At 36.0% G+C, this 25,741-nt stretch overlaps 1 protein-coding gene across 5 annotated transcripts in view; it reads left to right on the top strand.

Moving 5' to 3' along the window:
- The window catches only part of ANKS1B (ankyrin repeat and sterile alpha motif domain containing 1B), a 441,931-nt gene that overhangs the window by 91,331 nt on the left and 324,859 nt on the right, over positions 1-25,741 (top strand). For all 5 annotated transcript variants that reach the window (XM_080394136.1, XM_080394134.1, XM_080394135.1 and 2 more), the window contains exon 9: positions 17,408-17,548. In XM_080394136.1, the coding sequence (XP_080250262.1) occupies positions 17,408-17,548 (141 nt within the window). The remainder of the gene's footprint in view (positions 1-17,407; positions 17,549-25,741) is intronic.

Below are 25,741 nucleotides of genomic sequence, written 5' to 3'. Positions count from 1 at the left end.
AGGAATTGCCTGTTTTTCTCAAAGGCTTATACACTAGGTGGGGTTGATGGTGGATTTGTAGATTTTTACTCCCAGTTTCTGTCTGCCTTTTTTCCCCGTTTTGGTCAATGTGACTTGAATAAACTCTTTAGTTCCCCTGTATATGCAAAGACATGGAAAACCCTGATAGCTGCTGCACAGGTGAGCTGGGAAAACTTTATATTTATGTATTGTTCGGTGCTGACATGGAATGGTTTTTCTGTGTTTGCTAAATACAAAACTTCCCCTCCAAATAACTAGGATCTGATTGTTCAGAAAGTCAGAAAAGTAGCTGTACTTCAAAACATGTTCCAGAAACATGAGGAGTGGAAAAAGATGTAGGAGAATCCTTGCATGTATCATAGTTTAGTTAACTTATAAAAAATTAAGCTGTCTTAAGTATGATTGCTAGCAAAATCAGCTTTTGACAATAACTTACAGTAGTTTAAATTAAAAAAAAAAAAGTCTAATTTAAAAGATATTTATTTTCCAATAGATGGCAGTCTGGCTCAGTAATTTCAAGAACAAAAGCAGCCATCTTATGTAAGAATTTTCCATCTTTTTTTTTCATTGCTACGTTAAAATCATGGATTTTTAACACAGTTGATAATACAAACAGCTTAAAAACAAACACCTGTAATTCTTGTAAGGGAAAAATTATTGAACATCATGGCATACATTTAAACTACAAACTAAAATATCAAGGCTAAAATTAGAGGTGTGTTATAACATGGAGTTTACACATAAAGTGTGTATTCAAAAACTCTGTGTGAATTCATGAGCAAGTAAGAAAATTTAAAAAGGTATAACATTCAAAGCAGGGATCCAGAAAATTTGTGGTTGTCCAGAACATGAACAGAAGAATGTCAGAGTGTATATTGTGAGGAATCTTCCTGAGCTCTTGCAAGTAAATTGCTCTAACTTAGATTCCTCTGTCTTTGGAGTACTAACATTGTTACGGTTTCTTGTCGGATTTGAGGTTTCTGGGTATATATTCATGTAATTTGAACAAATTATTCTAAATATAATATTAAAACCAGAAATATGCTGTATTTATTGCAATGTATTTGCTGATTGTTTATCGTAATTTAAAAAAATTTGGAAAATATAACTTGGGCTTTTTGTCCTTATAAGAAAATTTTTTTTCCTGTGGATATCAGAGAATGATATGTTACTTTTTATTTCCTTTGGACAGCCTGTGATTGCAAAAAAAAAAAAGGTTATTGATAACTTCTGCACTTTCATATGTGTGTGCATGAGTACATACATATTTGTAAGGTGTTTGTATTGGATATAATGCATCTCAGTCTTTTCCTTTCATAACCTTGATATTTTGTTTTAATGATTTTTTTTCTTATAACTGACTCTTAAAAGACATTCATCTTATTCTGTATTCAGAAGTTTATTCCAGTCCTTAAGAAAGAATTTGAAAAGCATGTTTTCTTTTCACTTGGTAACAAGTATGATTCTCCATATTTTTTAGAAGTCATCAACATTTCTGAACTAAACCTAATTTTAAAATAAAAATCTGCCATAGAGACTTAATGAAGCTGAAGCTTCAAATTGAAGTATTTTCTTCAGATCAGTTCCTTTAATCTTGTGTAGTAGGTGGTTGCTTGCAATGTTTATTTTAACATTTGCGCTGTTGTGTTCAGAAGCATAAATACATAAACTACATTAATGATTTGCAAGTGCAAATGCAGTATCTTACTGTCTTTTGAATATGTGACATGAATTTAGATGAAAGACATCTTTCCAGAAAGTGCTTTTGTGCATTTACCACCATAGTATATGTTAAAGGATTTTACTTAATTACCTGGAATAAATCCTAAGAAACTTAAGTCATAAGGTGCCCCTGATTTTTTTGCTTACAGAGTAAAACTAAAGATAGTAAAACCATGTAGCATTATAGTGGCTGCATTAAATAGGGATTTCAAGGAAGTGGCAGCAGTATATCTGGTTAAATTTAATGTGGTTATATAATAGATAATAAAGGCTGGCAGCAGTAATTTAAATTTAAACATGAAGAAAAGTTCTGTGTAGTCTCAGGAAAAAGAATTGGATTTCATCACAGGCATATAAATGTCAATTTCCGCTTACTTTTCTCATCCAGAAAGGGAAGTTGATATGTACATTAAGAGAGAGTGAAAAAACCCCACACTTTAAAACATCTTATATTAACATTGCTGAAAACAGTGATGCTACATAATCAAAGAGAAGATCTGCTTTATACTTTATGTCAGAATATCAAGAAGATGAGGGTATATAAAGGCAATAAAACTATGGTTGTGTTTGGCTTATATGTAAGGGGAGATCTGAAAGCATAAAATTGTGTGTTTTTGAAAGAAGATGGCTAAGAATTAATATATTGGAGGTGAATATAATTTATTCATGGTCCTTTATAAGTCAGTTATTCAGATTCATTTTTTTTCTAAGGCAAAGAAAAATTATTTTTTATAAAAAGTGCACTTTTTAATTTTACAAAGTATCACTGGGATTTGTTGAAAAATATTGAGGTAAACTATTTAGTAAAATTATTCAATAATACTGTTGGTTTGGGTTTTTTTGACATAACATTTAAATGAATAATGGTTGGGCTAAAATATTGTAATGCATAAGAGTGGTCAAATATGCTGGAGTAAAGTGATTTACTATTTTGGATCAAATGGGGTAGCCTTTAACAGCCGTACATTTACATATAGGCATTATTGAGAGAGCAAGACAAAATTCTACATGAAAATGATGGTGAGCAAGCCAGAAATATATACAATGGCTGATTAATGAGGATACGTTAAAAACACATTCAAGAACAATTTTGTTTAGTTATTCATTAGGGAATAGTAAGACAATCAGGCCTGATTATTTGGGACTCCATGGAGAGAAGCAGATAAATTTTATGTTATTTAATATAGTGACATTTATTGAATTTGATAATTCAGCTTTGCTATATTTTGCAGGTATTTATGATGTGTATATATATAAAAAAAGATAATTGTACTGAGTGTCAGTGTTTGGATTATTGTCACTTTACTTAATTTCCCCTTTATAATAATGATAGATAGTTTATGTATTGCCAAACTTCAATATTGCAAGAATTTTGTATTAAGTTGCTTTTTAACTCTTACATGTAATTCAGTTATGAATCTTATTTTGCAAGCATATACTGACTCTTATTTCTGTGAGAATTAAAAATATGAAGGCAATTTCTTCCAGGTTAGTCCAGTTTCTAATGTGCAGTGGTATTTCCTGCTGATTAGAACTGTTGTTGCTGTTATTTTTTTCAATAAGACATTTATAAAGCAACATCCAGTACCAAACATCCACTTGGTCAACAGAATGATATACTTACTACAAGCCACTAAATTTCTAAATTCTATTTAAGCATGAGCTGGATATTGCAGAGAAACAGAGGGCAACATACTGACTTCATGTAAATTTTTTTCCCTTCTCTTAGGTAGTTTACCTAGCCAAGGGAAGTTCAGACATTTTTAATGTATCCTTTCCTGGCTTATGTCCTATAGCTATTAATATAGGTTATATTTTATATCTATGCGTTATGCTATGCTTCAGTACAGTGTTGTAAAGATTTCTGTTAGAGGGATCCTAACAGCAGCTGCATGGAACTTGACACAGAATAATTTTCCCAGTGGCATGTTTCACAGCCAACTAAATTAGCCTGCAGCTCCCTGCTGCTGCGATTTCTGGTAGAAGTATTTCTAAACAATCCTCCAGTGTGCAGCATAGACCTACCCTGTGAGATAGTCAGCACTTATTTAAGAATATAAAATCTTGAAACATGACAACACTTGGTATGATTCAAACTACATGGAGTAGAGTATAACTAGGGGAAGGTGCTGGCCTAGCCACCAGTTCATCTAATCTGCATTAAACAGTACCTACTCCTTTTCCACTGGAATGCTTTTCTGGAATATTTAACCAGTCTGTGCAATTATGTATGTGTGTGGCAAATTCCTTGACTATCAGATACTTGCAGGAAAATAGCTTACAGACAAATAAATCTCTCTGAATGCTGTTATGCGTTTAGCTTGCACTGGTGAATCCTAAATGTATCTAATCCTTTTACTCCAATCTGTCACATTGTTTACTGCAATGACCCTGTATGACTGTGTTTTGCAGGACACATGCTCTATGTATAGACATTTTCTTTTATATGCTGAGTATATGCTTCCATTTATTCTTATACAGTAAAATTGGACGGAGTAGGAAAGAACAAATAGTTTGCGCACACCCACCATAACTTGCAATACTTCAGGCTTGTCCTTTATTAAAGCTTTCTTTTGCCTGACTAAGTAATCCTAGCACTTTCAAGTTTATTTTGTATGTAAATCTTGCCATGCTACCAACCACTTCACTTGCCCTGCTGCGGACTCTTTCGACTTAGCTAAATCTCTTTTACATAAGGATCTCAGATATGGGTGTAGCATTTTTTCCATATAAAGTAATTACATTCTAAGCTTTTCAGATCAAAGAGCTTGTTTGTCTTTATGGCTATAAAGCTGTATGTAAATTCGGGGTGATCTGGAAATGATTAATAGTATTTTATCTACTCAAGAATCCTGTTGGACAGCTATGTTTTATTAAATTAACCATAGTAGATTTTTACGTTTTTTTACAATTAACTGCAGAGACTGTCATATATTGTAGTACTGAGCACATACATAATTTGAAGACTAACCTCTGTTTCATTATGCTTAGATTAAGACCAAAGAAATCTACTAATCTCAACAGGATTAGCCAGGATCTGAGGACTCTATCAGAACTGATCTTGAGATGATCTTCCCAATATGAAGTATATTTGTTTTAATGAAATATCTTTTTTTTGTGTGTGTGTGTGTTATTCAGTGCTTCAGAGAACCTTCTTTTTCATCCCTGTTTGTGCCTTTTCTTTTTTAACATCCCTGAGCTGCCTGTGCCATCGTGGACACTATCGCCAGGCTTGCATAGCAGAACACTTGTCTCTTCCATTTCTTCTATACGCTCAGTGCCCATCATCCTGTGAATATGTAGTATGTACAACATGACATCTGTTTTTAAGCTACGGTCTCCAACTTCATTCTTCTGAGTGAATTTCAGTCACTTCTGAAAAAGAGAAAGAGAAGATAATACCATGAGATTTCCACCCAGGCAGGTGATTTTATAATATTAAGCTCAACTCTCTGTCATATTATTACAAACCCAAATCATCACGGGGGTGGATGACTTTTGCTGTTTCTAGAATATCAGTCACCAGAGCTGTTTCCCTCAAGCCCTGACCTTCCCTAGACATCTGCCAAAAGTCTGTCATGGACTCCTGCTGTGTATTCACCTCGGGTTTCTCCTCTTCTCAGACTTTTCTCCAATGTTCCAGCCAGAATCAGGTTTTCAACTTCTCCCTCAGAAGAGTGCAAAAAGTTCTTCTCATCGTGATCTTACTTGGTTCTCTTAAAATTACTTTTCTCCCTGGCTAATCAGAATATCACCAGTAGGGGTGCTGAAATTCCAAAGGTGGGATCCACCTGCCTTAATATTGAGTATCTCATGTCACTGTTGATGTGCAGGGTGCCTTTTGCATGGGGCTAACATGGTCATGCCTTAAGGAGCAGCAGTTAAGTGTCAGCAGCTACCTGTAGTATCTATGGTGCTGGATGCCTATGCTTGGCAGCTGAATCCCAGCTTGAAGCACTCAAGACAATTGCATACACGTAGGCATCTAGTGTTATTCTGGTCAGTAGCTGAGACATCTACGTGGGCCTGACAGATGTGACAGAGGATTTGGAAAGTCAGTTTTCTGGGGTGGCAGTTAGAGGCTAAGCAGAGTGCCCAAAGATAGACGCTGAACCTCAGTGTAGAGGTAGCTCAGTCAAGATCTAAATGTCCCTCCAGTAGCTTGGCAGTGTTAACATTAAGAATTGAGAAATATTTGTGAAACTTTAGTAATTACTTGGTTTATCGCATCTGAGCAATGGACCATGTAACAATTTGGTCTGTGGTGTATATGGAATATGAAGGACTTCTCCAACGTTTAAGTATGATTAGATTTTAATTTCTGAAAACATATTTTTGCTCTCTTGAAAAATTACGTTTGATAGTTTGTAAAAGCTTGAGCTTGGATATGTGGGAGATTTATTTTCCACAGTCATATGTAGATATTTACTCTAGGGAAAAGATACCTGAGTTAAAGCATTCTTTTTCTTTCTTTCCTTGTTAAAATATACTCTTTTCTATCCTTCAATTTTAAACAAGGAATACATAATTCCAGAACTTTTTAGCTTTTTATTTTTCTGCATCATACAGAGGTAGGTATTTCTGTAATATTTCTAGAACTCTATCAATGTTGTCAGCAGGTACCCATGCAGATTTGATTGTATTTTTTTAATACATAGTGACCTTGGAAAAAATAAGTGTTCGACCTACACAGCAGGATACAAAAAGTAAAGGGGGAAAAAAATCTTTAATATCTTTTGAATATACCTGAAGTCAACACTGATTTCATGTCTACTCTATTAGTATAAGGATAAAGTCATTAAGCCTGGAATTGACAGTAAAGCCTGATGATCACCATCTGATAGGAAATGCATGAGAAGAGAACCATGTGGGTATGTGTCTCAGTTGTTTTCTGTAGTGAGGGGAACAGCATAGTTTTATCCCTGTGGTGTAAACAGAAAATGGAGCCTACTAATCCATCAGAGCTATGTGAACCCCTACAGGACCTATTAAAGGATAAGTGTAAATGTATGGTTTCACTATATTGTATTCTATGATTCTTTTAAAGTTGAATAAGTAGGTAGTCTCTTAGCAGCAGCAGCCCCAGTTTCCTTTCTTTGCTTCTTCTTAGTAAGAGGTATACAAATAATGCTAATGGTAAGTATTCTGCCATATTTCACAGGGCAAAATGATCACCCATGATAAGCTAATACAAAAGAACGCTTTCTTTAAAGATTGTCTAGTAGCTGAAATTAGAATATTGGGCAACTTACTTGGACCACTTGTTTAATTTCATTCTGTCCTAATGACAACAGATACATTTATTTTATGATTGACATATAAAAAATAGAGTATTTTTGTTCTTAAGTCTTGAAGTAGTTGACCTCTCATGACATAAATCTTAATGACATTCTGTTGGCAGATTTTTTCAGTCCCTGTGAATAAGCTCATCAAGTATAAAATGGATAGCAGAAAAATATATTAGACCAGATTCTTATACCTCTGTAAAATATAAGAACAGGAGTAATTCAGAGTTAAGGGGCAACTGACTGATATTTACTATGCATTAGAAATGTTTGCCCATGGAATTAATACAGGTCAACAGTGTGCTATAAATGCACCTCTTGTCTTTTCTGTAACTTCACTATACTGAAACCCTTGGCTGGGTTCAGTGGTATAAATTTTTACTTTGAGATTAGAAGCAGAAAGTAGGATTACTAGACCATGCATGCATCTGTTTTTACACCAGTTTCTTTACTTTTCTGGAGGGATGCAAGAACTGATTTACACCGTTTTTGATAATCTAATTTCTTTGGTCTTGGCATCTGTCATTCCCAGACTTATTTTAAGTTTCAGTTTAGTGCCATGAGGGAAAATCTCAGAAGAGTCTCTTCAGTTTTATTTGCTTCAGTAGTTATTTGAGATTGAGCAGTTTCTATTAATACTACTGCTATTATTTCTGTTGATATTGGTGCTCTGCCCGGTATCTATTGAATATGAACTGTTTACAGTCTGCAAAGAAGCAGCCTCAGCACTGCCTGTCAGTCTTGACAAAAGTAATATTAAAATGTAAAAATATTTTATTCCTATGCTGGTCTTTCTCTCGATTATTAATAGTTGATTCCTTATGGTTATTGGAGTATTTACTACCTTGTCTCTGTCCAAAATAGTATTTCCTTTAAGGAATCTCAATAATTTTTACAGATCACTTATTTAGCCATAAATACTTCATAAGAAATAGTGTGTTACACAGAAGTTGTAGATGAAGGCGTGTTACTGACAGAGTTGTTCATCTGTGTTTTACAAGACCCTTAGGACACTGTATGATGACTGGCTGAAGAAAGAATTTAATTATTAGCTATTCAGTTGTCTAGGAGTATGTCTGAAAAACAACAGAAAGGTGTGGTTGTATTCGGTAGATGTGTACATACTATGTTGAATCTACCACAGGTAAAAAGAACAATACAGATGATCTAGTACAGGAAGAGCAAACACTGTCCTAAATCTTCTGGTAGTACTGGTTACTGAGATGACTGCAGTGTCTTAACTATATAAGACAGGAAAAAGCAGCAGCTTGCAATATGTGAACTTCACATTCCTACCAGCCATAGCAATGCTTTTGCTTTCCTAGTGAAGATGATTTTGAATTCTACTTCCATCTGCCACGTAAATCAGGCTTCCACCTACCATGTAAATCAGGCTGCATTGGGAGCTGTTGTCCACTTGATAGCATTCTGCATCTCTTACGGGGGGGTGTGTGTGTGTGTGATCCTTTTTTCTAATACCTCTAGAAGTGTCTGGGCTCTTGCATGTTTTACTGAGGTCAAAAGGTAGGTTATTATTTGACTGATCTTTTCCAGTTAGGCTTTCAACTTCTATGCCCTGTCAAGATGTTTCAACTGCTTGTCAGCTATTCCACTGCATTGTTTTTGTATTCTATTTAGCACTTAGGTGACAGTATGGCAAACTACTAGTCATTTCTTACTGATGGATCTGTCTAGTACAGACATTCTTCAAGGCCTTTTTGATTATCCACTCTTAACCAGCATTCATCTTCAGATTCTGTATATAGTTCCTCTTTAGATTGGCTTTTATTCAGATACAATTTTTCTCTTATGTTCTTCATTAAGCCAACAGCAACTTAATGGAATAACTGCATTTTCAGTAACAACCTTTTACTGAGAATATGTATGCTAAATAAAAAACTGCACTGGAGGAGTAATAAAGTGGTGACTTCTGCCTACTCACTTACCACCTGATTTCCCCCCTACTTTAATTTCTGGTCCTTCTGCTCTATTTCATGACAAATAATGTATTTTCTATAAGTTTCGTCATTCTGCCACCCACTTACCCACCCTCTCTTTCACAGATTTAAAAAAAGAAAAATACATGGTTTACAGCTGATCTGCTTTGCAATTACATTGCACTGAGTCTTTCAAATGTTACATGGTAACATTCAGATAGTATAGGGATGGTAAATACAGAGATGCCTCTGTAGTTATTACTCCAAGCAGCATTTTCTTTCTGTGACATTTAAAGCCAAAAATGCTTGTCTTTACTTTGAGTTATATTTGTACCTTTATGCAAAAGTAAATATGCTTAAACTTTTAATTCTATTTAATATTCCTACAAATATTAATACTTGATTTTGCTTTTCTGTAGGCTCCTATACTCTTCATTATCAGACTCCTTTTTCAGCTGGTACATGAGTTTTTCACAATGAGTCACATTTTGGAATGAGTCATTGCATAGTGATTCGGGGAGACACATAAGCCTGTCATTAATATGAGAAATTCCATTAACATAATTGGAACTATTAATGTGCTTAAACTTCAAGAGTCAAAAAAAAGTTACCAAATTCCTGCATTTTTGCATGGTCTACGTGTGTGTATAGCCTTCATACGTACCAACTTAGGTCAAATATACTATGCCTGTGGGATGGAAAGGCATCCCTAGAAATATATTCTTGTGGCACAGAGTGTCCTTGCAGTCAGTACGGCTTGCTGGGTTGAATTCTGTCTTGGGGCTTTATGCTTCAATGTGCTAAGTCCTTTTTTCCTTGGTCAAGCAAAACACTTGACATGCTTTGATACTAAGTGTTTAAAATTGATGCTAAGTGTGCAGGTAGTCTGATCTGTGAATATTAGGTATGTGCTTAAAGTTAAACAAATGCTTAAAACAAAGGTTCACTTTATTTTACCTAATGTTAAGAGGGACAAATTCATTTGGAAGGCAATTCAGTCCTGTCCCAAACACAGATAGTAGGATGGAGTAAATTTGTTGTTGAAGTGCGTTAGAACTAGTTTAATCCCAAGATTAAACAATCCAGAAATTAGTTTAGTCCATAGATCAGGGCTCCTCAAACTTTTTAACCAGGGGGCTGGCGCGCAGATGCAGTGGCAGGCAGTCACCTGCAGCTGCTTGGTTTCCCCCCCCAACCCCCGGCAGGGGGGAGGGGGGGTGTTCTGTAAATACCGGGGGCTGGATTGAGGACCCTGGGGGACCATATCCGGCCCACGAGCTTACCTTTCAAACAGTTCCAACTAGTTTAAAAGAATGATGTTCTAAGTGCTTGTTTGAATCCAGACAGTGCATATTGCAGCTTCAGGCAGCTAATGCTTCATCCCATTAATTTCACACCGAAAAACAAATGCAGTATATGCTTCCCAAGATACTTAAAAATGAAACCCCTATAGGCTCCATCTACTACATAATTCTTTACAAATACCTTTTTATTATCGTTAAGTTATAATTAATAGAATAATTTAGTGTTCCATTTTCTGCAATTTTTCAAGTTATTGAATTCTTGAATTTTCTGTCATTTGAAAATCTTCACCTACATGACAAAATTAAACAGGATTTAGCAAAGAATGAGAATTCTTACTGAAATGCTTTGAGGTGTCTTTTGCTTTGCACTTATGATATACACACAGAATATCAGATCACTAAATATGACTGTCCTAGTAGTGGCTTTATATATAAGATGAAATGCTCTTTGTATTAAGATTACCACACTCAGTTCAAAACTCTTATGTTTAGTGAAAAATCAATTAGCCAACATCAACTTTTTTATGAATAAATGACACTCCATTGATGGGACTTTTTTTTTTAATGGTTATTTTTAGGAAATGAAAAGCTATCTTAAGCCTTGAAAAATACTAATTCCTTCATCAATGGAAGAAAATGTATCATTTTTAGTTTATGCCTGGGCTTTTCTGATTAATTAATAGCTTGATAGGTTTTTAAATCCTATGTATGCATCCTTTTATGAGAGTAGTGCAAAGATTCGGTATTGTATTGTTATTATTTGTTACATGCAAGAATTTAAAAATTCAAATATATGGGCCTGCTTTGAATACATATTCAGATATTCATTTTATAATCTCATTTTTACTTAAAGTTTTGACCTTATTCAGTGTGCATTGTACTTGCCATCTACTTCAAGGGTGTGTTTACTGCATACTGTCAGATCTTGCTTTGAAGACAGCTTGATTAATTTCTGGGCTGCTCATCATGATAGGTGTCAGCAGCACATGCCATCTGAGGGGCATCGACTATGCATTCATGTACTTTTCATCATGTATGTGAATTAACCATGTTTCCCTAAAGTTACTACATTTTACTGCTGTTACATATAGTCAGTTACCATGACTCTGCTGATTTCAAGTTACAGGAATTTCTTCCCAGGCTCAGAGGTTACTGTTCTTGAGTTCAAAGCATGTGACTGCTTGAGACCAGTTGGGTTTTTTGTTTGTTTTTAACAGAGCCCCAGTCAGAAAATACGATCACATGCAGCTTGGCTGATGTGTAGTGGTGTAGAGGTCAAGATTCTCCCTTTCTGGGAGGGCTAGGGCTTGGATTTTCACAACACTTAAGTCTCACATACCACTGAAAATGATCACGGAATACGCTGATTCCTGATGTAGCCTGGCACTTCTGCAAACTTGCCTTCACAATTTCAATATGACCAGCATAAGCTTAGTGACCATCTCAAAGAAGTTTGAATGCCATGCCCGGCATCCCACAGGGATTATAGCAGAGGCAGGTAGAGAGTAACCTTCTCCAACATTCAGCTGCTTTAGGTACAAAACCATCCTTGTTCTCTTGGTATTCCCTTGCTGAATACAGGAGGTGCAATCAAACTCTAATGAGAGTCATAGTGAATGAAATTATGAAAGCAATGTAAACTACGAACATATATGTGAAAGAATGGCTGCAGGTGTGCAGTGTAAGGTGAAGGACAAGATAATGAGGGTGGGAAACGGAAAAACACCAAGCGGGGAGAAGGTTGCTGGGGGATGTGGGAAAGGTGTGCCCAGGCCACCAACGCATTTTACTGTTGTTAGTCTGCAAGACATAGCGTGTGTCTTGTAAATGAGGCTCCTTCTTGTCAACATCATTACTGAATCCCAGAAGGGTACATTTGGTTAATGTAGGGATGCTGCTGTGGAAAAATAGCAACTGATGGTGTTACATTTCATGCCCAAATGCTGCTTTTTTTCTCTTCTGCATCTGTCAGGCATTTTCCTCTGGGAGCAGCCTGGGCAGCAGCAGGGGGAGCACTGAGAGCACAGGAACGCTGTCCCAGCTCCGCTGTCCCTGGCTTGGCTGCCACAGCTGTTGGGAATGACAGCAGCAGAGAACGACCTGCTCATCCTGATTTATAGAGGATATTCAGGGACAGTTTCCCTCTCTATTATTTCTTAGTATAAGTAAATTTAGAATATTAGACAACAGAACTGTATTTTTTCGCTTGAATTTCACAACATAATTACATATCCTTTGGGCAAGGCAAAGGAGGGATAGAGGCACAGCTTTGTAATCCAGTGGTTAGGATCATATGAAGTATGTGCATGGTTTTATGTCTGAAAAATTATTTCTTTAGAAGAAACTACTTTGAAGTCCTACTGACTTCATTGTTCCAGACTGAGTGGTAGCATTTAGCTTATCAAATGTCTGGTTGCTTTCTACATTCCCTAAGCAGAAGGAGATTGCCTTCTGGATTTCATCTTTGCTGCTCCATTTTCAAAAAGCTTATTTTCTTAATCTGTGATATACTGCAAGATAAATGAAAAGTTAACATTAGTGTCCAAAACTATGATGCAATAGCAAATGGTATAGGTCCTGTTGTTTTATATCTTTAACATTTTTGGTGGCGTTATCTTGCTCTAGTATATATGTCTAAAAGGGTATTTGCGATACTTCTGTAAACAGATGATAATTATGATGAAACAGAGAGGCAAAAAGTAAAGAAAGATTTTGATGTTTTGTTTTAGATTTCACTGAACTACTACAAAAAAGTTTCCTCTGTATCCTGAAACGAGGGAATTAAATCACATTTTGCCTAGCAGTGGTGGCTTACAAATGTCAAGGGAGAAAGCAGACCAGTTTTCATTAAAAACTGAGAAAAAGAGGGAATAAAAGGAAATAAAACAGTTTGGATTATTTATGTATTTGCAGAGAAAGCTTGTCTAGAAAATGAGGGCATATTGTAGTCAGGAAATTGTTAACATCTGTAAAAAGGAAGGCCAAAACTTTACATACATTTTATACACAGCATAAAGCTTCTTGAGCTGTGAACTTTATAGCTTTAAGTAATAGCTAAGATTAAAGGTGCTCTCTTTTTCTTTTCCTGTTGACTTTAAGAGCAGAACAGTCTTTCTCTGCTTTTTTTGTCTGTACTCATCATTTTGCCTGGTTTGTTCTCTTAGATCAGGAGAGAGATGTCAAGTTGTTGTGTACATACATACATATTTTGGGAGAACAGCTAGCCTGTGTATAGAATAAAGTATCCTTCAGTCTAAAATATCCTACTGGGCAAACTTTGCCTTTTATGTAGTTGGAGACATGAAGAGGAAGACTTCTATACCTAAATTTTCAAAGATATAATCTAAATGATCATTAGACAATCAGAGGTGTTGTGTCAGGCTCAGTAGAGTCTGAATAAAAATTGGCACTAATTGTAATGGTCCAGTATCCTTATGCTGGATCTTACTACTCCCATACTGCTATACTACTATTCTCTCTTTTATGTACTTGGAGAAATAATATAGTGTTAGTCTCTTACTGCTATAATAAATTTTTAATACTTAATTCAGCGTTCCAGGAAAACACAGAACTTTTAATAAAACTTTTGTTCTGTATCTATGTCTTGTGGCTTCCCTACCAAATTTTCCTTTATACGTATCATGTCTAATATCTTTTAACATTTTCTGTCTGGGTTTTTTTGGGGATGTATAATGCTTATGCTCATGTTTCTTCTAGCTTTGGCAGTTGGCCTTTTTGAAGCTTAGTGTTACAGTTTATATTGACTTCACCATTTCATAATGTCAAATTCAATTAATTGAGCAACTATGATCTAGGTGGCATTTTTAACTACATTTACTTTTTCTTTTTTTTTAATCAAAACAGGCATGAATAAAAGGTTCTCAGTTGTGTCTTATTTTTCTTTAGGTGACAGAAAGCCCTTCCTCTCTATTTATTTATTTCTTTTTTGCTGAGAAGTGGGTATAAATAACTGTGGTTTTACTAAACCCCTCCCTACAGGGCTATTTCAAGGCTTTCCAGCATTATACACAAAATCAGATTTTCATGTCCAGAGGATCTCTAAGGAGGCAAAATTAAATTATACAACAACAGAAAAATGAGGGAGCTCTGGGAATTGAACAAAGGCTGGGGGAGAATAACAGGAAACTGGGTGGTCTGGGTTGGGAGTTTTGTGGGCTTGTGTGACAGTTTGAAGTCCTTGAATCGATTGCAGATCTCTCTGTATATCTCACCTGTCTCTTCCAGGTGCATCCCTCTCCCCAGGGTATGCACAGCCAGTGTACCCCATTTAGGGGACTTCTGACTCCCCTTTCTCTCATGCAGCTATTAACTCCTTCCCTCCTCTTTGCAAATGCAGCTTTCCCTGCAGCAACTCCCACTTATTCCTTTGTGCCTGTTGTCTGGGAAGAACTGGGCTTCTGGCAGCACGGCACGGATGGGTGAAAAGGGTGACAGCAATAACTCTTTCTTGACCCTTCACATACATTTCTCCTAACACTTCCTTTTTAGTGCTTTATCATAGCAGAAATCTGGGCAAAACAGAAATCTGTCATTCAGTATAAAAAGAGCCAACCCTACTCTGCAGTAGTTTGTAAACTAGCCGGTATCATGTTATTCATACCTGGATTGTCTGGTTGCATAAGAATACTAGTCAATTTATTCCAGTAGCGTGTCTAATGAAGTCTAAAATTTACTGTTCCTTTTTTGAATGATTAGATGATCTGACTGTCTAATATTTCCTGTTTCTTACTCATATTGATATTAATTCAAATTACTGTGATCCTCACTCTATTTTAGGCTATTTATATAAAATGCATCTAATAGAAATAATACAACTCCTTTTCGTTCTGCTTGTGTACATTTTCTGTTGTTCAATAATATCTTGGTATGATTTTTTTTGTACTCCGTTCCTGTAACGGCTAAATACTCATATGTTCTCCCTTGAATGATTCAAATGTATTCAGTTTCATTATTCATCTTCCTGTAGTTATGTTGAAAGTTTCTCTTTGGTATTATGCATATGTATTTTTTGCCTTTAGAAGGTGTATTGACATTTTTCTGTGGCTTTTGTCTTCATTCACTTACACTGGTGTGTAAGGTCACAGCTAATGTGTGTTCCCTGCTCTCCTGTACCTCGCACTGCTGCAGTTCTTTGCTTTTTGCTCCAGGGGGCAAGAAGCACTTTATTCTCTGGTGCAACAATTCTGAGATGTAAAATATAAACGTAGGGCAACCACCATGGAAGATGGCATCATAAATATAGAACGGAAAGACCTGTGGTCTGCTTCCTTTGTCTATGCAAACGCGTAGAAGTAATAGTTGTTCCCGACCTACACTCTGCAGAGTTAACCCAATCCTTTTAATAATCTGTCTAAGAATATTGGTTGCTATGGCAACACATTCTGTGTTACCACTTGACTGTCAAAATAACCTCATGAAATATCATGCTAAGAATGTTTCAGAAATCGACTTTTAAAATAAAAAGTAAATAAATCCACCTAAGTTTAGAAGATAGGGCTAGATTCATGAAGTCTGTAACAAGGGAACAACCATTTTCAAAGCGAGGGGAGTCAGAGTAGTGGAGATAGGCGTATTGTGTTTCTCCTCTTTGGTGAGTAAGCTGAAAAAGAATTTAGAAATATTTTTTCCGTTTAACTTAATGGTATACCAGCCACATCTGTGTAGAAGAAGTTAGCACAAGAGTCAAAGGTTAAATGATCCTCAGATGTTACAGAATTTGAGTTACTGCCTATCTGTGCCGTGCCTTTGCTTCTTTTACAGTTTCCATCAGCTTGTGTTCATCTTTAGAACTGCTGCTGTTTCTCTGCTTCTTTCCCCCTGCTACTTTTCCGTCACCTCTGCATTCCCTTTCTTGCAGCAGACTCCACACATGTCTTTATTCCATTGGCTAAAATAATCTGCAGCTAAGTTGGGGGGGTTCTTTATTTTTATATGGGCCTCATAGCAGTGCTTTAGAGCTAACATTGCCACCAGATTAATAGATATGGTGAGCCATCGTCTTGGACAGCATTATGTTAGTCAAGCAAAAATCCAGCTTCTTCTGAAAAATTGTTTAATACCAACAAGCTGATTTAGTACCTGAATATCAAGTAGGCTGTACAAACAAATGTCAAACAGGCTAGAACAGCTATTGCATATTCCAGTTTAAATATGGACAAAGAATTTAGATGTGAGTAAAATTTAATTTGGTTTTTTGTTGTAATTTTTTAAACATGAAATTATAAAAATCATTCATTACTAGCTTAACTTTCCTCCTTCTCCTGAAATCAATAAAAGTTGCCACTGCAATTCATTCAGTTGGGGTGGACTAATCCTGTGTAGCAAAATAACATAAATAAATGGGAACTGTCTGCTCTTCCTGTTTCTGGCTGTCATAGAAAATTAGGATACTGGTTTAAGCAACAATCAGCATTATTCCTTTCTCACAGATCAATATGGAAGCCTTAATGCTTGTATCTGAATGACTTCTCCTAGTACCTTTCATCCCTTCTAGCTGATGAAACAAAATAAGACCAGCATTTTTAAGTAAAATTTTTGTCTACAACATAAGCTAACACATTTATTGTTGGTAAATATAAAATAAAAATAGAAATCTCGTATTTTGATTGAATTGATCTTTTTCTGAAAAAATCATGGACCGATCCAGGCAAATGTGATGCAGCTGTATTTTTCTTTTCTGACCATAACAGATGACCACTGAAGCAAGTTCCCCTTAGCTTATAGTATTTTCTTCTTGGGGATATCTGAATATATTTTTTTTAATCTTAGTTTTATTCTCTGTGGGATATCCTAAACTTAATGAAGTTAAAGCAAATTGTAAAGTAAAATGAAGCAGAAATTGCCAATTACTTGATATTACATTAAAAATACGTATTTAGTTTCTGTATATTATTATGTTCACTCATAGTTAAAGTATAATTGCAGATAGATCAATATGCATCTTCTTTACAAAGTGTGATTTTCATACAGCAGATTGAGTCAAATAGTTACTTTTTATTAAAATGGCAGTTTAACTTTTTGAATTTATAAATGGGAATCTGTTAAGTTAATTTAGTAGAATGTTTCTTTACAGGGTATCACAGTGTTTAATTTGAATGTACTGTTTCTTTATGCACAGAGGCCCTCTTCAACACGTTTATCGCCAAGAGAGGAAGAAGATGATGATGCAGGTGAAAATACTTGTGGTCCTTCAGGTTTATGGGAGGCATTGACACCTTGTAATGGATGCAGCAACCTCGGATTTCCCATGCTTGCACAGGTATATGTTTACCTTTTCATCATAAAACTTGCTAACTGTAGAAGAGCTGCTTACTCTCTTTGCCTTACCTTTTACAGTAATTTCTTTCTAATCTTGACTTATCACCTTCAGAATTGTTACCTTCTATCTTAATTTTAATGCCAAAACCTGGTTCTAAAATTAAATGTTGAGGTTTGGTCATCCTGCTGTGATATTTATCCACATTGGGTTTAATACTGAGACTGTTTGAGGTTTATTACAATCACTTTAGACAAATAGTTTTTTTGTTGCATAGCCTTTTCTTCTGATTCTGTCTGGGAAGAAATTATTAAGTCACATAACTTCCTTTGGGATAAGTACTCTATTTTTGACCACTGTCTGATTAATATAATGACATCTTAGCTACATTCTTTATAGAATTAGGGACATGAGCATGCATAACTCAACTGATGTAAGAATATAGCCAAAGACTACTCTTTGAAAATTATTTAAGTTGAAAAAACAAAAATGCCCAAACATTTTTAAATGCTCATGATAACACAGCAGAGAATAAAGAAAAATGGCTAATTTACTAGGGTCTAAGTCCCAACAGTTCTCTGAGCAGACCAGTCTGCAGTATGCACCAAGGAGCCTGAAGTATCCACCAAGGCATGCCAACAGCTGTGTCCTGTACAAGTGATATTGTATTGCTACAGAACAGGATGATGCTTATTGCTGCTTCTGGGTCTCCCTTCTCTCCCCCCACTATAGTTTAGCGCACTCATTTCTGTAACATTTTTCCTGCGCTTTTCTTGTAGCATTGAATGAAGGCCTGCCAAACTTCTGTTTATAAATGTCTGTTTTTTTCAGTTGCATCCTTACTTGGCACTGCATTTAAACAGCTTTGTCAGATTCTGTGTATCAGATTAGAATTGCATATCCTGTCTCACCACACTTTATACACTGTTGCTTTCATACTGTGACTGTAGGTTTTATTCCCTTTAGTCTCGTGGGACTTGCACCTGTTTGAAGTTAATGCTAAAGCTTCCACTGCAGTCAATGGAAGCAGGATATGGCAACTAAGGCACTTGAATAACAATGAGCACTGCCCTATCATTTTATAAGGGGCTTTTGTGTTCCTTTTGCCTTTGAGTAGCTGTTTTCTACTTCATACTATCTATCATTTTAGACATTTGGCAAGGTGGAGAGCTGTTGGATTTATCCTTATTTACAGTAAGAGTGCCCTAGTTACGAAATCCTTGGGTTTAAGAGTTTTCTTCAAAAAATAATTCTTAAATGGAACTTTTCTTATTTAAGTATTTATCACTTATGGTTTAATTATAGTTAAACTTTCCTATGATGAACATATATGCCATTTTAGACTTTTTTCCTAATTAAAAAAAATAAACTTTTTTTGTTTCTTTTTAATGTAAGGTATATGTAAAATATGTTACAAAATTGAGGCATGCATTTGATAAATAGAAGAAAGTTAGCTTTGTTGATTGGTGTCTTTTTCCTTTTCATAAAGAGAGATCCATTTCATGAAAACTAGAATTTTTAAAATAGTAACTCCTGAAATACTTTTATTCATTGTACTTAAATTTTAAACTCAACCTTACAATAGTTCAGATTTCTTTCTCTGAGAACTATTAAAATTTTTAATTATGCGTACAAAAGAGTATATTCATCCTACGTTCATTCATGAAATGACAGATTGCCTTTCTACATTGTTTCTCTCCATAAAAATTGGAGACAGAGGTAGTTTTGGGGTTTGGATAATTTTCTCTTTATGGAAGAAAGGAAAGAGAAAGTAAGTAAAAAGAATTAAGAAAAAAACAAATTGCAAACTAGTGAATTCAGCTTATAAAGTGTTACCATCAGTGTATGCAGTCTTTCAAGCTGTTCGCTAATCTGTTGGATCTTTCACATTTACTTCAGAATGCAGCAGAGAACATCTTGTTCTGAGGGATCAAGAACACAAAGTATTTATTTCAGTTTTTAGAGTAAGATCAGTATCTTGAATTGGTCTAACAAATTAAGATAGATATAATCTGCAACAGCATGTTTTAGGTAGAAGTACAAAAAATGTGTTTCTGATACTCATGCCAGACTACTAATGTTTCAGTAAATGCAGACTTCATAATGAAAAAACAATAAGGGTACTTGACATTTGCCTTAAAATCCATATGCTACTAAAAGATCCCAAAATAGGGAGAGGGGACTATCAAATACTCTTGAACACAAAGGGCCAGTTCATTTTTTCACTTCTCTTGTAATAAAAAATAGATTTTACAGTTATGTAAATGTATTGTGTTTACACGTCAAAGGAGAGCAAAGATTGATTCTTGGTTTATGTACACAGTTGGAGGTGCAATGGTAAAATGAAAGTGAATTTTAGGTGAGACTATGACACTGTCCATCTGTGACCTAATGAGCTAACAGTTTTCAATGTGCCAAAGAAAAAGGCAGTTATCTCCTCAACAAACTTGATTTCTTTATTGCACTTAAGCAAAAAGGCTTGACTGGGAGGTACTTCTGATGTGCAGTATATAATTTCTGTCTGTACTGTGATGGGAAGTGTCATTTTAAAAGATCTGTTATAGAAAGTTCTTTGTAAATTGTTCTGCAGATACCATTTAAAACCTAGCAGTAATACAGCAATTCTCAGAATAAGCAACTCTCTTTTACAGTCTAACAATTGGTGAAGTCCTGGAAGAGTTTGATGGAAAATCTTTGTGTCTTGTAAAAATTTCAGGGTTTTAGAAAGTAACCAATTCTACATCAAAATGGAGCCAGCAAACAGCTTCATCCACCCCAAAAATAAATACCCCCCCCAACAAACAAACAGCAAGAATATCCAGTTGGATTTTGGGAGACTGAAAATTAAATGCTTTTTCTTGTTTTAGCAGAATGAATTCCATTTTTAGGTTATGATTTATAATTAATGTGGAGCTATTGCTTTTTTCCTGAAATTAATCTATCTTTTGGGGCAGAAATCCCGCCCTTTGTAAAACTGTTGCATATTTTTGTGAAAAATGTTGACTTTCACAAATGATTATTTTATATCTGAAAAAACCTTTCTTAGGAAATTCCTCGTTCTATATTTACTGTCAGTCAGTACAAAAGAAAAACCTTTTTTCCACCAGTATAACTAAATAACTATCTTCTACAGATTCCAGAACTTCCAATAGCCTTAAATAGCAGCGTGAAAAAAGTTTTGAAAACTTTCACAGATGTAAACCCCAAAAAGTGCTTCTACAGCACTTTCAAATTCTAGCATTGCAGGCTTCATTGGAAACCATTTACTCTGCAATGACATGTCTGTTAAACTGATAGAAAGCTTTTACAAATGGTGTGATACTGCTAGACTCTCTTCCATGGATCTCCATTCTGAATGTAAAATCTGCCTACAGTAACTGCCAAGATTTCTGATGCTTTAATGGTTGCATTTCTGGCCATCATATAAATATGATACTAATGAACTTTCTTCTTGTGCAAGAGCTGGAATAAAAGAATATGACATTTTATATATAGTTTTCTCTCAGGGTAGCCACAAGAATAGGAGTTATGTGACAAAGTATAACTTTTAGCTGGAGAGATCTCAGTATGTTGTAGGTAAGTACTAGAAAGAAAACTGAAATGTGATCCTTAAAAAATACTTTTGAGCAATGCCTGCTAATTATAAAAAAAGATGGAAGAATTGTAGTGTCATTGTTATTGACAATCTTAAATGAGGAAGCTTTAGTCAAGAGGCTGATAATTCAAATAAATATCGAATAGGAAAGTTCAGAGGTAGAAATAGCGTAATCAGCTTAATATGTACATGGTTGGCTTCACCCCCTAATATTTTTCGGTAAAAGGAGTTTGAATTTTGGTCCCTGCTTAATGTTTGTGTGTGTTTATGATTTTGTGGAGTGCCATAAGCAGAAGACTACGGAGTTATGGTTATCTTTGGCTGCTGCTTTTTAATCTGGTCAAATTTCAACTTTTATCAAACTTTTTTCAGTGTAGTAAAAGGTTTAAAGATACCCCTCTATCAGAAAAGCCTATAATCTAGGAATAGATAGGGTCTGTGGGTGTGGATCTCTAAAACAGAAAAAAACTGAAACTTGATCATATCTCCTGAGTACTCTAATTTCTGTATTATTTTGTGCAAGACAGGCACTTCTACCAGCCTGGATTAAAAAAATAAATAAATCTAAAACAACCCTTCAGAACATATCTAGCTGTTTCCACTATACTCTGGAAGAAGTCTCATCCAGTAGGGATGTGATCTGTTTTCTATGGACAGGAAGACCACCAATTCCCAGGGAAGGCAGCGTGCGTCTATCTAAGTAGTGTATTTCTATCCAGATGGTTCACAAAGGTTCAAGGGCATGTTGGTCTACCTTGTTTTAGTGCAAACTGACACTGAGGCAAAGTCACTTAAAAGAACTTTGAGACATGCTGAGATAAAAAAGCTGGTCCCAGATTGCCCTAGTACGAGCAAAGACTGTGTTTTCTTTTATGTGTGTAGATGAGCTACACCAAGTTCTGCCCTTCAATAGAGGAGCATCCAGTGTGCACTGGTAAAAAGACAAGATGGAACAAAAACCACAGGGTGTGTTGGTTTCTGCTTTATTCAGAGGAAAAGGTTTTAGTATGTGGGTATCATCAGGGTGCACTGAGGACTGGTGACTCCATGGGGTGAGAGCATCAGGAGCCACAGGGGCTGCCTGTGGTGGTAGGGCAGGTCCTCACCAGCTGGAGCTTGTCCCACTGCCCCTGTGAGGGGGCCACCCTGAGTACAGCACATCAGGCAAGTTCATGGTGCTGAGGCAGGTCCAACGTCAAGCCAGAAAGTCAGTCCACACGTTGGAGTTGGGATCAGGCCTGGTGACGTTAATCAGGCAGCAAGAGCAGATCACCAGCATGTCCATAGTGATAAGGCAGATCTGAAGTGAAGCTGGGAAGTCAGCCTGCGAGTCATGGCCTGCCAGACACGGGCACAGGTGTGGCACAGAGATGGTCATGCCTGCAGCTTTTCTCCAGTGGGAACTGAGGGCCCAGGGCTGAGCTGAAATGGGGCTGCTGGGCCTATGGGCACAGGCGTGGGTAGGGGCCCCCGGTGAGGCTCTGCAGGGACAGTAAGACCTGTTGCTGTACTCAGCACTGCCACAGATACTGGTAAAAGCGATAAAATATATAAAAAGGAAGCTGATTTGAAATGTGCTTGTTACTTGACCTGTTATTGCAGAAAAGAAGAGTAAGACCGAGAAGGAACACTTAACTGATATACTAGGTGGCTGTGCATGCACTTCATAGACAGGTTCTCCATGTATGTGTGTGAACATATTTCATCTGCATTTATATCTGCATGTCTTGGCTGGCATTTGTATAGACTGAGTATTCTACCACGGGATTTTTTCTTGAAGATTCCCAGTGCTGCACACTGCAAGAACAGATAAGGTTTGTAAAAACCTGTGTTTGTGTTCTTATAATGGTCTGTCTATGTGGTACCAAAGTCCAGGGACACAATACTGTTAGGAGTAGGGCCTGAACTATGAAGAGTGCTATGCATGTTAGTCTACTCCTGGCTCTCGCTTCTGCCTTACAGAGAAGACAGAACCTGAACTTCTGCAATCTCATTAGATTTAAATGTGAAATAGTCATTAAGAAACTCGGATCTGGAGGTTAAGGTGCTGGAATACTTCAGCCATTTTTCCATAAAGCTTCTTTATGGCATAAGCTTAGAAGATTGAACAAGGGAGAGCTCTTCTCTCTCCCACTTTGCCTGAACATGATTTTTGGTAAAGTAGTAGGAAGCAATTTGAACAAAGACCAGTTTGGCGAGGGCATTTGTTTGCTTTATCAATTGGTTAAGGGGCACAAGGTAAGGAAGGGGTAAGGAATGTGATAAGGGTAGAACACTCTTGTGTACCAGTGATAGAATTGTTTCTTGGTCTTAATCTCCTATTTTGCAGTGTAGGTTAATTTACTAATCAGGTCCTAATAATATATTTATTTTACAAAGTTTATCAGTACCCATATACATACATACTCACATTTTCTCTGGAATGAAGCAGCATAATCCAAATATATGAAACGTTGTAGTTTTCATTCGATTTTCTTTTTCATGGATAATGTGCTTCGAGTATTTCTTTGCTAAGGGGCAAATGGGGCCTGATGTACAGAGATAAATAGAGTGCCATCTGCAATGTCAGAGAGATGTGTGGTGCAGTCCTGTATGATCGTAGCAATATTATCAGTTTAAAGCAAGCAGTCTGCACACCTTAATCTTGACAGCCCATGCCAGCATATTTTCCTAATTGTGTAAGTTTAGCTATGTCCCATTAAAAGATTCCGCTGGATCAGCTTGGCTGCACTGTCTCTTGAATTAAGTGTTGTATGAATAAATTGAAAATCCTGACAGTTATTGCATGTGTTTGTCATGACAGCTGACCAGGAACACTGTATTTGTCTAACTATTACAAAACAAATTAATATCTGTAGAGAGAATGGTGCAGTTGCTATGGAAAAACTGAACTTCGATTTAAAAGCCATAAGTATAAATCATGTTGCCAGTTGCCAGGAAGCACAGCTATTTGCAAAAATAAAACAGATATGGAAAGTTTACTTAAATATTTAAAGGAGCACTATGTTTCTGGCTTAATGTCAGATTTTCATCTTTTTAGAAGCAATGAACTTCTGAGAGACCTTCACATTTACTTTTAAGACTGATCTATATTCTGCTTATACAACTCCAGGATTCCTAGAGGTAGGAACTCTAGCAACTTTGTCACAGGTTCTCCTATGGAAATGTCCCAATACAATGTCTTCTATTTAGAGGGAGGGAAATGAAAGTGAACTCCTGACTACAGTTTTGGGAGATAAACTGTATGTGATACTGTTTCTTTATCAATTTAGGCTGTAATAGGCATATTTAGAGTTTGGACTTTGATGATGGACATCAGTTAATAGGGGTTTGAATTTCATGTCCAACTTCCAGAAGTCATCATGTCTGTCTGTACTTATTATATACTATTAAAAAGTAATTTTTAATGGGAAGGAATTTTGTATTGTGTTTGTATTGTAGAAGCGGGTTAAGGTTATTTTACAGAAAGCCTGACACTGAAAACTATTATGGTGCAATTATGTTCTGGATAATGAGAGATGAATGAGGAAATTAAGGAGCTAACTCAGTTCTCACATAGAGATCACGTCTATTCTTGAAAAATCTCTGTAGTGATACTCTCTGGAGAGAGACAGCAAGACTATGTTGTCTCTTTCTGGAGAATTAAAATATTGGGAAATTTATTGGGCATTATTTTTCATTTTAACATATTCTTCCAGTTTGAACTCCTATTTTCAGTTGCCTCTAAGTATGTTTTTAGGTTTTAAGCTCAGTGTGAGTGTTACAGTAGTTTTTTTAACTCAGAGGAACGAGTATAAAAGAGGGAGTATTTCTTCTTTGCTCTTTAATAAAAACAGAGAGTGTATTTTTAACTATACACTATTGGCTAAAATATTTTAACAACTTGGAGCCAAGAAATGGTGTCATCCTTCAATTCACTAAAAACTATACCTCTCAGTGCATTAAGTGGAAGTACATTTCAAATCAGACTGCTAAAGAAACAGATTTGGCTAATATTGCCTGGTGTCGAAGTTCACCAAAATTAGAAATAGAAAGCCTTGTGGCATTATGTAATTTATGTGTTGCAGGGGAGGAAACCTGTTATCCTGTTTGGTGAGGTACTAAATTCATAGGTTATGATATGGACATGGTAGAGAGAGAATTATTTTCCAGGGCAGGCCAACATTAGCCAGGATAACTTTAGTATACGGTATACCTGGAACACGAATAGCCAGAGTAAGATAGTTAGATTATCGATAATATTTTCCTATTGTTTCTAACCTTCAGTGAAATATACGATTATTTTTTTTTCCTCTTGATCTAGTGTATTAAATGATTAGTTTCCTTACATGGGGTTGACATGGAAAGCTATGTTACCCCTTAAAAGATGTTTCCGTTAAACTCTTGATTTGTGATGTTGTCTCTTCAGCAGTAAACTGTTTTATTGGTAATTTCAGGAATACACCACCCACCCACACACTGAAACAGCTACTGAAAAGTGCAATATGTATTCTGTCTAGAAAGAATCAGCAGCTGATGCTTATACCATGCTGAACAGTGATGGGAAATAACTGTACCGAAAAAAATTATGGCTAATTTTAGTGCTATGCTATATTTTCTGA

Source organism: Falco punctatus, assembly GCF_963210335.1.
Source record: "Falco punctatus genome assembly, chromosome: 6".
NCBI lineage: Eukaryota > Metazoa > Chordata > Aves > Falconiformes > Falconidae > Falco > Falco punctatus.
The sequence above is the reverse complement of the archived record's forward strand: the minus strand, read 5'-3'. Positions and strand labels throughout refer to the sequence as shown.